The sequence below is a fragment of the Ostrea edulis genome, chromosome 5 (assembly GCF_947568905.1).
Source record: "Ostrea edulis chromosome 5, xbOstEdul1.1, whole genome shotgun sequence".
NCBI lineage: Eukaryota > Metazoa > Mollusca > Bivalvia > Ostreida > Ostreidae > Ostrea > Ostrea edulis.
In genome coordinates, this window is record NC_079168.1 from 21,412,679 (window position 1) to 21,429,368 (window position 16,690).

Here is a 16,690-nt window from a genome sequence, read left to right on the forward strand (position 1 = left end):
GTCACACAATTTAACGTCATGGTTATTCACTATCTCCGGTCACCAGTATGCATTGATATATAAAGTGTTAGTGTAGCGACATCTTCGCTAGCCAAGGGTTTCGGTCCACTCCGCTCCCCATTTATATAAACGGGGCGGAGTGGACCGAAAACCCTTGGCTAGCGAAGATGGTGTAGTGAGTATGCGAGCGGATCTAACATTGGTTTTACACAACAAGTATGATTAATACTACAAAAAACTGGAGTACCAAGCTACTACCAAGACCTTCCGCTCTTCGCAACCTTAATGGTCCGATCCAGGACTCATAATTTTTCTATACAAAATCGGTACGGGACCAACATTTTCTTAATAACAAATTAAGTGACGAAGAAGTTATGATCAACAAATACATGCATATAATTTACATGTTGTAATCAACATATGTACACAGTAAAACGGAATAATTCATTCTTAAGAATGTATATTTTCTTCTTCTCCTACAACCGGGCCTGGGCGGAGCCACCAAAGCAAAAGAATAATCATTTGTAGGAGTTGGTAGATCTGGTTTAATGCATGTATTGATATTGTTTATCTGATGAAATACAACATATCTCTTTATTGAATAAAATATACGAACAAAAGATTTAATTAACATTCAGTGTTGATTATAAGACTTATTTCCACTTATCACATATGGAAAATACATACAATATATATGTAACTGTCTCTGATATTGAGGACTTCACTGTGGTGTAAAAAGCGAAGCACAGTCGTGAATTAGAAAACGCGGTCATCCAGTTGGTGGAAACCGTTTTACACAAGTATGCGCATCAGTATCAACTGAAATGATCACGTGACTGTCACTTGAATACATTTTACACATAACCGAGTGACATTTACAGTTGATGTAAAAAGTTTAAACAGTTGTAGGGCATGCATGTTGGATAACATCATGAATATGTAAATGCAACAATTGTTTCTGTCGAAACATCGGATCATTCATTTCTAATTAGCATTTTTACCCACATGCACTTGTTTCTGTAAATAAAGTTATGACGTTTGTATACTCGGCCCGGAATCAACACATTATCAAGGTACTTCACTTGAAATTACACTGAACGGCACCCTCTTGACAATTCAGGTCACCTGCCGCTCCCCCAGGGAATATGTAAAGCAACTATGTTTGCTACTGTTCTCTTCTACAATAAATCTGTATGTGTGTATGTGTTTGCTACTGTTCTCTTCTACAATAAATCTGTATGTGTGTATGTGTTTGTTACTGTTCTCTACTACAATAAATCTGTATGTGTTTGCTACTGTTCTCTTCTACAATAAATCTGTATGTGTGTATGTGTTTGCTACTGTTCTCTTCTACAATAAATCTGTATGTGTGTATGTGTTTGCTACTGTTCTCTTCTACAATAAATCTGTATGTGTGTATGTGTTTGCTACTGTTCTCTTCTACAATAAATCTGTATGTGTTTGCTACTGTTCTCTACTACAATAAATCTGTATGTGTGTATGTGTTTGCTACTATTCTCTTCTACGATAAATCTGTATGTGTGTATGTGTTTGCTACTGTTCTCTTCTACAATAAATCTGTATGTGTGTATGTGTTTGTTACTATTCTCTACTACAATAAATCTGTATGTGTGTATGTGTTTGCTACTGTTCTCTTCTACAATAAATCTGTATGTGTGTATGTGTTTGCTACTGTTCTCTTCTACAATAAATCTGTATGTGTGTATGTCTTTGTTACTGTTCTCTTCTACAATAAATCTGTATGTGTGTATGTCTTTGTTACTGTTCTCTTCTACAATAAATCTGTATGTGTGTATGTGTTTGTTACTGTTCTCTTCTACAATAAATCTGTATGTGCGTATGTGTTTGCTTCTGTTCTCTTCTACAATAAATCTGTATGTGTGTATGTGTTTGTTACTGTTCTCTTCTACAATAAATCTGCATGTGTGTATGTGTTTGCTACTGTTCTCTACTACAATAAATCTGCATGTGTTTGCTACTGTTCTCTACTACAATAAATCTGTATGTGTTTGCTACTGTTCTCTTCTACAATAAATCTGTATGTGTGTATGTGTTTGCTACTGTTCTCTTCTACAATAAATCTGTATGTGTGTATGTGTTTGCTACTGTTCTCTTCAACAATAAATCTGCAAAAGCATGTATGGTGTGAAATGGAGAATTGATCCATTGAGATAAATGTTCTCTCGCAATTTTTTTTAGGATAAGAGGTAATGAATGCAGTCATGCCATACATAATTATCGTAGAAGAGAACAATAGTACATACATATGCATTGCATACACCTTGGGAGCGTAACTGACCGGTATTTTCAGGAGGGTACCGTTCGGTGCATTTTCTGAAATTCAAAGCTTATCAGTACACGTATTTTTTAAAGTTCAGGGTGCAGACCTCAAGCTTGAACAGTAACAGTCAAGCAGGTTCCCTGTCACCCCCTGGTGTCAGGGGATTTTTGACACCAAAATTCAGTATCATAGATACAAGTTTGAAGACCTTATACAGTTAGAAACTTTCCTAGCAGTTCTCTCTCTCTCTCTCTCTCTCTCATAGTGGGGGTTGTGTGTTAGAAAATTTGTATTCTACGTAAATAATTTAAATGTTTGTTTGTTTTACAAGTACATGTATATTTGCCTCTGATTTTATGCAGATGTTAATTCTTATTTTAAGCATTTTGTTTCTAAGTTATATATGATGGGGCGGACACGATGAGAGGGAGGGGGAATGGAGGGGGAGAGGGCTACCCCATGTTCGCCCCCCCCCCCCATTGTGTTTCAACAGACAAAGAAACAATTTACAAATGCAGATTATAGAGAATACATTTGCAATATCGCGTAAGCCTGCTATATATATATGTATTATAACCGTTGCAGTCCACATGGGTAGTAAACTGGCATGCAATACGTTTCAGTATCCAAATGAAATGCAATTTATCACTATTCAGGGGGAGGAATGGGGGAGGGGGGGGGGGCTACCCTCCTGTCCACCCCCTCATGTATGTACTTCTATTTGTAAATATGTTTATTTCCTTTATTTCCTTACTTCTATACTAAATGAATGAATCTATTGTAAATGTTATCGCTTTGATAATTAGGAAGAATTGCATGTGTTATTTCAGGACACACACAACGTTCCTCAGTAACATAGTGATACACACATTTTGGTGACAATTTAGGTATCTTATTTCTACGACAAAAAACTTAGGGTGGATCACCAGATCTGTTCTACCTATATGTGATATGATAATAGTTCCTGGTTGTAGCAATGTTAACTCAACATGTGTGTATTACAGAAGGCTGTATCAGAGACATATATAACATATATATGTTTCTGGCTATATATACAGCTATTTTTGTTTAAATATTGTAATTTGATATATATATTATGCTGGTGACCCGTAAGGCTTTAAGCCAATAAACAATTAAAATAACAGAAGGTTGTAGGACATTACTACATTACTGTAGCAAAGAAGAGGATACAAAAATTATAAGATAAATATGAAATCGAACCTGGGGCCCTTGCATTACTAGTTACTAGGTTACCTAACCACTAAACCAACCAGCCCGATATACAAAGTTTAGAGATTCAATTTAAACCTATTTCGGAAATCATGCAAGGACTCATGTTGAAGAGACTAAAAAAAAATAGTTTTGATAAATAGGGGGGGATGGCAGAAACATCGCGTGTGACTTTAAATTGTCCTCGCGACAGTAAGCGGCTACACGTATGTCAGCTCTATTCAGACTCTTACAATCGCTTGGTATTGATTAAACAATCTAGAGCATTGTGTATTATTTGTAAATATCTTAATTATGCCAATAAAGTTTGTAAAAATGTTACATGTCGCAAATCATGAGCAGTATAGATATAATAAAGTCTGTTTTATTTACTAAATGTAGCAGTCATGGTAATTTGATACTGGCACATTGGTCTCGTTTTAAAATGCTACGGTTTCAGATTTCTTTCAATTTCGTTTTCTTTTTGTTGTTGTGAAAAGCAATGCAATAAATAATATTATATGATTATGGGATGCTAAGCATTATTATCAAAATTTTATTTGTGAGTCATTACATTTTATACCATCTGTCGTGCAATTCGTACTTTCATTTCAGTTTCGTGGTATTCAGTGCATTTCTGAAAACGACTCCAACGTCTAGCTTATATACGCTTAGCTTAGTAGCTGATGCATGTCAAATCTATCTGTTAGAAGAGCAAGCGTAATCAGGAGCTGTTAAGGTACTGTAACACTTTCTATATAAATTGTAAATTAATTTACAGAATAATGAAGATATCTACTGATATATTATTGGATGTCCATGGAATTTTAAATTTTGAATGTAAGCCAGAAAATCACAGACAAAATGTCACAGACAAAATGCTAAAGGACAAAAAAAAAATCACAGTTGATAAGAAAATATTGATTTTTACATAGATTGGAAAACCTATGGTTTATTTGGTAAAATTTACGAAAATATATAAATACATTTATATGTAAACTGTTATATTTTCTATGAGAATTTATTAAAATTTCAAACTTTAAATTTTGATAGAGTTTAATAATTATCAGAATTATGTATTGTAAAATATGAATTATATTTGAGAGAGAGAGAGAGAGAGAGAGAGAGAGAGAGAGTCATATAATAATTACTATATAAAGATGTTAATTTTTTTGTTTTAATGTTTAAAAATGAACTGAAAGTGCTACATATGGGCATGCTTATTTTAAAGATATATGAAGTAGTTTGTTCTCCTTACACAAAACTTCATATTCTTATATATAGTTCACCATGTTTATTTGCATACTTATAGAATATGATTTATTTCCAAATTAGGGCCCTCTCGGGCATACAGCATACATGATTGTTAACATTTCAATGTGCAGTGTTTATTTAAAAATAGTAAAGGTAGTATAAGTACATATGATTAACTCCACTGTAATGCAAAAGATACCACGGAACGGTGCACTGGTACTAGGTCAACACAGCGATTTTTTTCCTTATATAACTGGTACCGATAAACGGTACCATTCCCAATGCCAAAAACCATTGATTTTTCTGATTAACTCCACTGTAATGCAAAAGATACCACGGAACGGTGCACTGGTACTAGGTCAACACAGCGATTTTTTTCCTTATATAACTGGTACCGATAAACGGTACCATTCCCAATGCCAAAAACCATTGATTTTTCTGATTAACTCCACTGTAATGCAAAAGATACCACGGAACGGTGCACTGGTACTAGGTCAACACAGCGATTTTTTTCCTTATATAACTGGTACCGATAAACGGTACCATTCCCAATGCCAAAAACCATTGATTTTTCCCAATTTTGAGACTAAAATTCCCAATTTACTTGCCGAAAAATAGACCGGTACCAGTACCAGTGGGTAGAAAAAAATCGCTGCGAACATGTCATGTTTATAATAATATGGTTTCATATGGTTCACACATAATATACAGTAATACTAGTAGTATGAGCTTAGACAATGTACATTTTAAACATGAGACATTACTTGATGTAATATATATATGTAAGTACCACCGTGTATGATACACGGAAATATCCATTTGTTGCCAAAGGAGAAAGGTACCTTTTACCGATAGTAAAAACAACCTAGATAAATCCCTGGTACCCTAATGCAAAACAGTCAGAAATGCACACAGGAAGAAAATAATAACAATATATGCAATGACACATAATAGTACAAGGCACGTAGTACAAGTACATATGATTGACTGTAATGCAAAAGATACCACGGGACGGTGCATTGGTACTAAGTCAACATGTCATGTTTACAATGGGTGCATAATTATGTATAAACATATTGGTTTGAACTTTCACATGCTTCATTTTATATTACTCCTTTAATCAAATCGCAAAGGGCTACAAGTACATCAGTATTTTCACAATTGAGTAACCATAGTAATCTATTCATGTTGTCAAGACTGGAAAAATGTTCACATTGTTGTTTTATAATTTTATACATGTTCTGCCTGAGTGAGTTATAAGTTGAACATTCAAAAATTAGATGAATTTCATCACCAATTTTACAATTTAAGAAGAACACTTCGTACAAAATCTTAAATGTCTTGGGATTCCTGAATAACGACCTCGTTCTACTGATAAATTGTGCGCTGATGTACGCAATCTTGTAAGTGCTTTATGTTGTGCAGGTGGTGAGAGTGTTAAGAAGTTTTCAAAAACAAAATTAGATTTAAATTTAACATATTAAGTTTCAAGTTTTCCATATTGTAAACTTCTGATATGTCCCCATTCTTTCAAATAATGATGACATAACAATTCCTTACATTTTTCTTAAAAATTGATAGGTTATTGATTGCAATATGATTGTTTCTAATTCCAACAATTCCAAATAACTTTTGTACAACACCATACCATGACTGCGATTTTAATGTACAAGCATTATCAGCTGATTATGCGTACTTTGCATGTATGCAGCATTTAGTAGAGGAAAAGAAGGACCCAGATTTTCTAATCTGTTTACATATTTTATTATATTTTTCACTACATCAAAATGTAGTGGAAACCTGCCAAGTTCGGATAGTGTTGCAAAGTTTGAGCTTTTTTTATGAAGACCTAGAATAAATTTACAGAATTTCACATGGAGGTTTTCACATTTTAATTTAGAGTAAAACTCATATAAGGAGGTATCATTGCGATTGAAAAAAGAAGAGCGATTAAAAATTCCCCAAATCTCACTGCCATAGAGTAAAATTGGCTTGGTTGTGTGATCAAAGACATGAAGGGATGTTTTAATACTAGGTTGTAATGATAAAAAATCTATGTAATCTATACATTCCTCTGACATGCATGAAATTTCTGTATTGTGCCTCGTGTACCCCTTCCATAGTGGTTTGAGCGAATACAATGAATGAATAGTGACGAATCATCGGTCACAGTGTATTTCTCTATGCAGCGTGAGACCATGATATCGGGCTCTTTAATTGCCCGACTTCCTAAAAACACTGACCTGGCATTTTCTATTTTCGTTTTAATTTCTCGGGAACAATTTTTAGAAATTTAAGTCTACTTGAAAACTAGTATCAGAAGGTGCACGTGTTTTTAAGGTATTATCTATTTTATTTTATAATCTGTATATGTAGTATAATATAACATCGTCACACAATACTGGTTTTGAAAAGGTTAACTCGATGTACACTCCGTATCCAAGACAACATCAGTGCTCATCACTGTTGTGCTTGGTGTTTTTTAAGGACAATATGTTAGGTCATCCGAGTCACTAAATAAGTTAGGTCATCCGAGTCACTAAATAAGTTAGGTCATCCGAGTCACTAAATAAGGTGACATATTGCCGTCGGTGTGTGTTGTCCGTTAACAATTTTACATTTTTAGCTCACCTGAGCTAAAAGCTCAAGTGAGCTTTTCTTATCACCCGTATTCCGTCCGTCTCTCCGTCTGTAAACTTTTAACATTTTTAACTTCTTCTCAAAAACCACTGGGCCAATTTCAACCAAAGTTGGCACAAAGCATCCTTAGGTAAAGGGAATTCTAAATTGCTAAAATAAAGGGCCAGGCCACCTTCCAAGGGGGAGATAATCAAGAAAAGGTAAAAATAGGGTAGGGTCATTAAAAATTCTTCTTCTCAAGAACCACTGGGCTAGAAAAAATGAAATTTATAGATAAGCTTTATTAGGTAGTGCAGATTCTAAATCGTTAAAATCATGGCCCCCGGGGGTCAGATGGGGCCACAATAGGGGATCAAAGTTTTACATACAAATATATAGGAAAAATCTTTAAAAATCTTCTTCTCAAGAACCACTGAGCCAGAAAAGCTGAGATTTATATGAGAGCTTTCTGATATACTGCAGATTGTAAATTGTTAAAATCCTGGCCCCCAGGGGTCGGATGGGGCCACAATAGGGGATCAAAGTTTTACATACAAATATATAGGAAAAATCTTTAAAAATCTTCTTCTCAAGAACCATTGTGCCAGAAAAGCTGAAATTTATATGAGAGCTTTCTGATATAGTGCAGATTCTAAATTGTTAAAATCCTGGCCCCCAGGGGTCGGATGGGGCCACAATAGGGGATCAAAGTTTTACATACAAATATATAGGACAAATCTTTAAAAATCTTCTTCTCAAGAACCATTGTGCCAGAAAAGCTGAAATTTATATGAGAGCTTCCTGATATAGTGCAGATTTTAAATTGTTAAAATCCTGGTCCCCGGGGGTCGGATGGGGCCACAATAGGGGATCAAAGTTTTACATACAAATATATTGGAAAAATCTTTAAAAATCTTCTTCTCAAGAACCACTGTGCCAGAAAAGCTGAGATTTATATGAAAGCTTCCTGATATAGTACAGATTCTAAATTGTTAAAATCCTGGCCACCCGGGTCGGATGGGGCCACAATAGGGGATCAAAGTTTTACATACAAATATATAGGAAAAATCTTTAAAAATCTTCTTCTCAAGAACCACTAAGCCAGAAAAGCTGATATTTACATGAAAGCATTCTGACACAGTGCAGATTCAAGTTTGTTCAAATCATGGCCCCTGGGGGTTGGATGGGGCTACAAGGGGGGATCAAAGTTTTACATACAAATCTATAGGGACATTCTTTAAGAATCTTCTTCTCAAGAATCACTGAGCCAGAAAAGCTGATATTCACACGAACAGCTTCCTAACATAGAGCAGAGTTAAGTTTGTTCAAATCATGGCCCCCTGTTGTAGGATGGGGCCACAATAGGGGATCAAAGTTTTCCATACAAATATATAGGAATTTTTTTTTTTAAATCTTCTTCTCAAGAACCACTGAGCCAGAAAAGCTGATATTTACATGAAAGCTTTCTGATATAGTGCAGATTCAAGTTTGTTCAAATCATGGCCCCTGGGGGTAGGATGGGGCCACAAGGGGGGATCAAAGTTTTACATACAAATATATAGGAAAAATCTTCAAATATCTTCTTCTCGTGAACCATTGGGCCAAAGAAGTTCGTATTTACATGAAAGCTTTCTGACATAGTGTAGATTCAAGTTTCCAAAAACTATGGCCTCCAGGGGTAGGTTGGGGCCATAATAAGGACTATGGTTTTACATGCAAATATATATAGAAAGTCTTCTGATATGGACCAAGGTGACTCAGGTGAGCGATGTGGCCCATGGGCCTCTTGTTTAAATTGTTCTGGAAAACTACAAGGCCAATTGTTACCATTTCTAACATGAAATGTAACATTTATTATCTTGGCTCCCCCAGGGCCCCATGGGTGTGGCCAAAACTACAAAAATTGCCAAAGTTTCAAAAAATCCTTTTCTCTACTTCCACACACGTGGGAGAAAAACCAAATGTATAATGATAATAATAAAGCCTTCATGTATCCAGGATAACACAAATTAGCCCTTTATCAAAATTGTGAAATTTGTGGCCCCTTGATCAGGGTCCAGTCTCTAGGGTGGGGGTCAATATAGTAAAGATATATTAAAATCTTCTCTTCTCTCAGACATTTGAGAGAATAAGTAAATGCATGGTTATGTCCATGAAGATCTCTAACTACCGAAATTGTAAAAATCATGGCCCCTGGGTTAGGGATATAAGCATTAGGGTGAGGCCAATATGGCTCTCTAGTAAAAAAGTATTAAATCTTAGAAAATCGTCTTCCTTCCTCTCAGACATATGTGAGGAAAAACAAAATGCATGGATTTGGTGTCTATGAAATTTTCTACCTAAATTTTGAAAATCATGACCCCTGGGTTCGGGATGGAGGCTCTAGGGTGGACAAGACAAATAAATAAGGGACGATATAATGATTGAATCTTCACCTTTTCTTCTATTACAATTGAAAGGAAATTATTGTAAGTGGGTTTAGAGAGATCATAAAGCTGTGCACAAAAGACTTCAGGGTGAGGCATATTTAAACAATAAAATGCTTTCTTTGTTGTTTCATCAGATATTTTTCTGCAATGATTGCTACCTTCATCACCTGATGAAACAACAAAGAAAGACATTTTATTGTTTATTTTTAACAATATTCTTATGTAGTAATAAAGATATAAACGATCTAAAAATCATATGGTTGACCCATTTGTTACGTTACAGTAAAAGGCAGCCAATGCACCCTTTGACCTTGATGACACTCCATATTTGGTAATGATTTTGCAGACAGGTGGTGATACTAGAAAACTGGATGGAACGAGTTCGCAACAAACATGTACTTTTGCATGATGAAAGCAATGCCAATTTAAAAGAAAGATCAGAGAAAAGATTTAGTGAATGTAAACTCACTGACAGATCAGGGTGTCCGGGTAGCGTAGTGTTAGTAAAGATTATCTATATCATTATTATCTTGTAACATTGGGTTATGATACTCAGGTGACCGTTAAGGCCTGTAGTCTACTTGATAATACAAGCAAATATTTATCCTTCACTTTTACTATATTGATGTTCTCAAGGCTATCAGTCGTAATTGGCAAACTAGATAGAGTTAAGCAAACATTTCAGATATATATTACTAGTGCAAAGGTTCATACCACGTGTACATATGTAACACGTGATTTTAGACAGGGGCAAAAATAACTAAAACTTTGAGAGATGTATATATCTAATTGTATTTTGATAACTTTAAGAACTCAACAAATGAATGCAACTCGGAAGCATCCGATCCTTTATCAGCTGTTTATAGCTTTTTAGTTTCCTTTTCATATTGATTTTGACTTAAAGACACAATATCGGTCTTATTATACTTCTTTAACTTACAACAAATTGATTTTGATTTAAAGCCCTCCCCACCCCACCCTCTCGGTTTGATAATACTTCTTTTACTGACAACAAAACCCTACTATCATGCAGTAATTAATATAGAGTTCATCACTTTCACTTTTGATTGCTTTCCGATTAGAGTGTGACCTTTAATTATTTGTCTAGACATTTTCCAGAAATAACAAGTCCTAGGGTAGAATGATCTTGTTTGTACTTTCGTTTGCACCTGTTCACCAGGATGTACAATAGATAAGGCTATAGTGTTAAATGAAAATGAGGTTTCTACTCTGAAAATTTCCTAAACTGATTCAATCTTATCTATTTTATTTAACATTTTTGGTTGCAAGTTGTTATACAAGTATAATTATACATATTTTATAGTTACTATCAATAAACCTCTAATCAATATTAATTTGTTACATCATTATATTGAATTACGAATATTTATGAGATCACGGAATCCAACATCTCTCGTTCCTGTCCTTTATACGCAGTTCTAAGGTCTATATTCATAACTTGTACTGGAAGAAAGTATGTTTATGCGAACCCTTTTATTCATGCTTTGAATTTTTAATCTTAGAGAGTAAACATTCATATCGATATCATTCCGATAACATGCTATACGACTGCACAATGCACATTGTATTGCATAATTATTGCACGTCGTTGAGGTGACTTTGGAAATAAAGCTATTCAAATTATCAGCCCATGTGCAGCCGAAAATAAACATTGATTGACATTGGTAAGTAATTTCAATGTTGCCCTTGGCTACATGCAGTATTCATTTTGTTATGATCGCTAGGACTGTAGTCTAGAAAAAGTAAATTATGCGACAACAAATAAAATAATTGTCAGCTACTCTAAAGATATTCTGTTAATTTTTCTCCAATCTGATTTCTGACGTCGATTGTGTTTTGAGATAGCGTATTTTCAAACGTCCCGTACAGAAAGCTAAGGCAAATATTTTTCTCTCGTTTTTTGAATGAGCTTTATAGAATTCAGTTGCCTTTACTAAATAATACATGCATTTACATTCAATTTATTTCCCCCTTAAAACAGTTACATGTAGATATGTCAATGATGCGGAACCCAGTTCACAGAATTTAGCATGATGGCAAACCTGACTTCAAGATGTAAATCCTTTATATTCGATATTTGTTTTTTAAGCAAAGAAAATATATACAAGAATAAAAAGTAACTGCAATTTTTCACTATTACAACAAATGACGAAAAACTTCAAACTTTTTCCCCAATAAAAAAAAGTCCTGACCGCCAAACCATTTCCGCTGTTCCATTTTGTACTGTTTGCATAACGTGGTAGTAAAGTTTATTATTATTATTATTATTATATACTTTCAATTTCATCTCTTCTTTTTTCTTTAAAAGTTTGCGGGCATATATCACACGATATATGCCCGGAAACATTACGTCACAATCAATACACAAGTAAATTACTCCCGTTAATTTTTCGTGTTTTTTCCCCCCAACTTTTACTCAGTTAAACCAATAAAGAAATTGTTAAAAATCAAATGATTGTTAGTTTCTATATGAAATTGAAAGTATATAATGAAAAAGGTTATAATAGACTTTGTATGGGAAAATATGACGACCGAGTTTTTTGGCGCTCGGTCTGTCTACGCGCCAAAAAAAAATTCCCATACAAAGTCTATAACCTATAAATATAGAGGGAAATACTGAATTAGATTATTGTGTATGAAAATATGATATACGATGATCGACATTTCTAAACAGAATTTATATCATATAGAGATGATTGCGACAAAACTGTGTATTCTTTTGCGTCAACTGTCTACTTTTAGTGAGTTGGTAAGACTAATTTAGAACATATTCCTGCCTGTTGTTTGAATTTTGTGGAAAATGTAAATCAAATTCTAAAACAATTCTAAAACAAAAACCTTCTATCAGGGATGAGGTAATTAAATAATGTAACTGTAATTAGTTGTTTAAATGCATTTTTATAAAGTAATTTGAATATGTAGTTGTCATTGATTTAATTGCTTTCAATTACAAGTATTTGAATGTATTTTAATACATTTCAAAAAGTCAAGTATTTTCAATTAAATTTCGTCAGATAATAATGGTGTTAGCCTGTTTCACTGCATGTTTGTCAAGGGGTGTTTATGCAATAATTAGATATGTTAGGTCTCATTATGTCCATATCCTGGATGCAGCATATGGCCACAGTGCCCAGGACTATAGTTGAAGGGCTAATTTTGTTCAGGTGTAACCCCTCTCATACACGAAAACAAAATCACAGGTAGAAAAAATATCCCAAGTTTTCTTCTGCCTTTTTTTCGCCCCGTCGAAAATTCTTCACTCATATTGATATGATAGCCTGTTTATGTTGTGGTCGAATGAAAGATGACAACTAGGCTGGTTGGGTTCTACATTTATTGACACAAATTGTAAATCAGGATCTCTGAGAGAGAGAACAAGAAACCCTATAACATAGCAAGAAGATAAAGGTTTCAAACACATATAATATAAATCAGTACATGATATATTTCAATACTTTGCAAGAAGGATAACTCTTGTCATGAAACATTATAGATATTGGGAAATACAAGTTATTCCCCTTGATACTGAACTTTTAAATCTAGATCCATAATGAGTACTTGTCAATTTGAAATACACACACACACACACACACACACACACACACACACAAATATAATATATAAAGGATAAAAACATGATGTGATTTAATCACCTGTTAGTGGAACAAGGTAGTACTTAATCTCTCATCAGTCAATTAATGAAGCTCTAGGTTTCAATTCAGTACTACAAACAATATTTACATATAATACTGTACTGATTGAATACATGGTGCATAAGATCAATTATACACAATTAATGAAGCTCTAGGTTTCAATTCAGTACTACAAACAATATTTACACACACACACACACACATATATATAATTAATACTGTACTGATTGAATACATGGTGATATACAGAATTTAATTATGAATAAAATTCTAGAATTTGCTCATCTATCAATGGAATTTACTTTCTAACTTCAATTTAATAGAAATGCTACATGTAAATTAGAAACTTTACAGAAATGATATTAATAAAAGATGTAAAGAAGAGTGAAATAAACATGCAGTGTACTTACTATTAGTAATATGTCCAAAAATGTCTTGATCTTCAATTCTATTTAAAGTTATGCTCAATATAAAATGCAGTCCTTCCTCTCTGAGAGTTGTCTGAAGTCTGACTTTGGTATGAACAAAGACTAGAGACTTTTTAGCGGGAAATAAAACATGTACAACTATTGGTTTAGATAACCACCTGACCTTAATCACATGTCTGTAAGTGACCACACAGGTATAGATGCCCCAAGGCTCAAAGAGAACTTTGGTTACAAACAATAAAGAACCAGGGAGTAAAAGGGTGTTATATGTATGTAGCACTGAACAGTGTATACTGTTGATGATATAAATGATACTAATGAATATGTACATAATGATCAAGTGAGATAATTTAGTTTAAAAACACTTTCAAATATATTGTAATGATTTATTTCATTCTCTCACCACTAAGTAGGAATGGGGATTAATTTGTATGAATTAAATGCACCTATTATACCATTGCAAAATGAATATGAATAAAACTACACCCTACTACATTGAGAGCAGCTGCAGGTGAAGTACCACCTATGCCCAGCACTCAGGACCGTAGTAGTGAGAGTTCGTTCCCCCTCCCCCCCCCCTTAACCACAATTCATGGATCCGCCCCTGGAAGGAGTACATGTAATCACTACCTATTTCATGTCTTTGGTTTGATGCGGCCATTGCACAAGCGGGGCTTGAACTCACGACCTCCGGGTTGCGAAGCGAACAAGTTCATTTCATTCAGAACTAACCATAACACAAAATGTTATGGATGTAATTTATGTCCCAGAAAATGCATCTGGAAATTCCAAAGCCAAAGGTTTAGCAGAATTCCTCAAAAAGCTTGAAAACGAATTTAAAGAGGCTTCGTGGCCAAGTTTTCCCAAGACATTTTGAAACAAAGTTCAGTAAATGAAAACTATTTAATTACATTCTTCAAAGTAATTAGAATTGATAATTGTTAAAATCAATGTAATTGTGATTGCAAGTAATCGAAAAAAATTTATCAATGTAATTGAAAATATTTAATTACATTTTCAATGTAATCGACCCCATTCCTGCCTTCTGCATCATCAGGACCATATTAGCCTACATAGAATGGTTTTTAAGGCATCAGTGCTACATCACTTTAATGTGTACCTACGACGCTCCTCTTCCTAAAATCTTTTGTACTTACTAGTAATATTTCGACTTTTCCGATGATAATCGCTACAGTAACTTGATCCGAAGAGTCGGATCACGTCGAGTTGACAGGTGCGGATCATCAGATCATACGAGACGCGAAGCGTTGAATTTGATCTGATGATCCGTGTGCCGTCCCGGCAAGAGTTATCTTTTGACTTCTCTTATATTGAGTTATCTCTCTTTGGATATTGTTTAGTTATGAACCGCCATATTTTTTGGTTACACGTTTTTCTGACCTCGTGTTCAATATCGCAAATTGTGGCCCATCACAGTCTTTTTACCATCAACATCATTGCGTTATCATAATAAATTCAACTGAAACACTTTGATCTGGTTAACTTACTGACGTTGGGGCAGTACAATCCGCGCCTGTCAAAGTGACGTGATCCAACTCTTCGGATCAAGTTACGGTAGTAATGATAAATTTATTATATACCCTTTTATGCATTTTAAATCCACATGTATAAGATACTAAATGTAATCCAAATTCGTTTTTTGATACTGTGGATTTCACAGAGTACTGTGATGCGGTTTTCTGGATCACCACACTGTGGTTTTCTGATTCCGTATCACACTCTGTGAAATCCACAGTATCAAAAAAAAAAAAAAAAAAAAAGAAACATTGATGAGTATATAATAAACATTTTTTATTGCATTGTGTGCTTATTTGTATTCCCTTTACTGTTTATTGTAGCCTAGTCTCTCATAAAGATGGAAGGAGACGTCGAATCAGATTCCGATGATGAGATCGAATACTCGGGGATGATACAGCCCCCACTTATCAAACAATTACGGACTATTCTGAGTGAATATCCAGATGATGGACAAATTCTCAAAGTACGTTCCACGTTCTCCACTGTTTGAATTATGTTAATTAATCAGTTAAATTTTTCAGTTTTGAGAAACGGGGGAGGAGGAGTTGGGATGGGTGGTTCACGAATTCTTTTAGGAAATTGTATTATTTGGTTACTAAAATTATTTCAAAACATTGTTGAGGACACCATTCTGGCAGTGTGACACTAATTGAATTCAGAAAAGGAATGTATATTTGTAGTTTACACACCAAGATAGAAATTCTAGTATATTTACCAGTTTTACGATTGTATAAATTCAAACTATATGCTTGTTTTCATTATTTGCGAAATAAACAGGAAATCATTCAAAACGCTGAGGATGCTGGGGCCTCAGAAATGAAGATATTGTACGATGGCAGACGAACTGTACAACAAGAGTCAACCAGAAGAGCACCATTCAGAAAATACTTCAGGGTATTTCTTTTTGTGAAAGATTGAAATTATTTCTTATACATAATCCCAACATTGTGAGTGTTAATATGATTGATTGATTGAATATTGTTTAACGTCCCTCTTGAGAATATTTCACTCATATTGTGACGTCACCACTGCCGGTGCCCTTACCAAACTATACAGTATGCGGCAACCTTACAGTAAACTAGCGGCTAACTATTTTGTTCACCAAAAGCTTAAACACTAGTTCGCAGCCATTCGCCGGTAGCAGTGAACTTGTGGCGAACAAACATGAAGTTCGCTGGAAGTATACCAGAAATCTTTCTTTACCATATTTGTATATCACAGGAGATCCAAATACTC

General features: G+C 34.4%; 1 protein-coding gene across 2 annotated transcripts in view; it reads left to right on the plus strand.

Annotated features, from left to right (window-relative positions):
- Nucleotides 1-3,969: 3,969 nt before the first annotated feature.
- LOC125650489 (sacsin-like) overlaps nucleotides 3,970-16,690 on the plus strand; it is a 43,562-nt gene continuing 30,841 nt past the window's right edge. The window contains exons 1-3 of one of the 2 annotated variants that reach the window (XM_056164408.1): nucleotides 3,970-4,250; nucleotides 15,775-15,917; nucleotides 16,232-16,348. In XM_056164408.1, the coding sequence (XP_056020383.1) occupies nucleotides 15,792-15,917; nucleotides 16,232-16,348 (243 nt within the window). In that variant the 5' untranslated portion in view covers nucleotides 3,970-4,250; nucleotides 15,775-15,791. The remainder of the gene's footprint in view (nucleotides 4,251-15,774; nucleotides 15,918-16,231; nucleotides 16,349-16,690) is intronic. The other variant, XM_056164407.1, reaches the window with a different exon arrangement.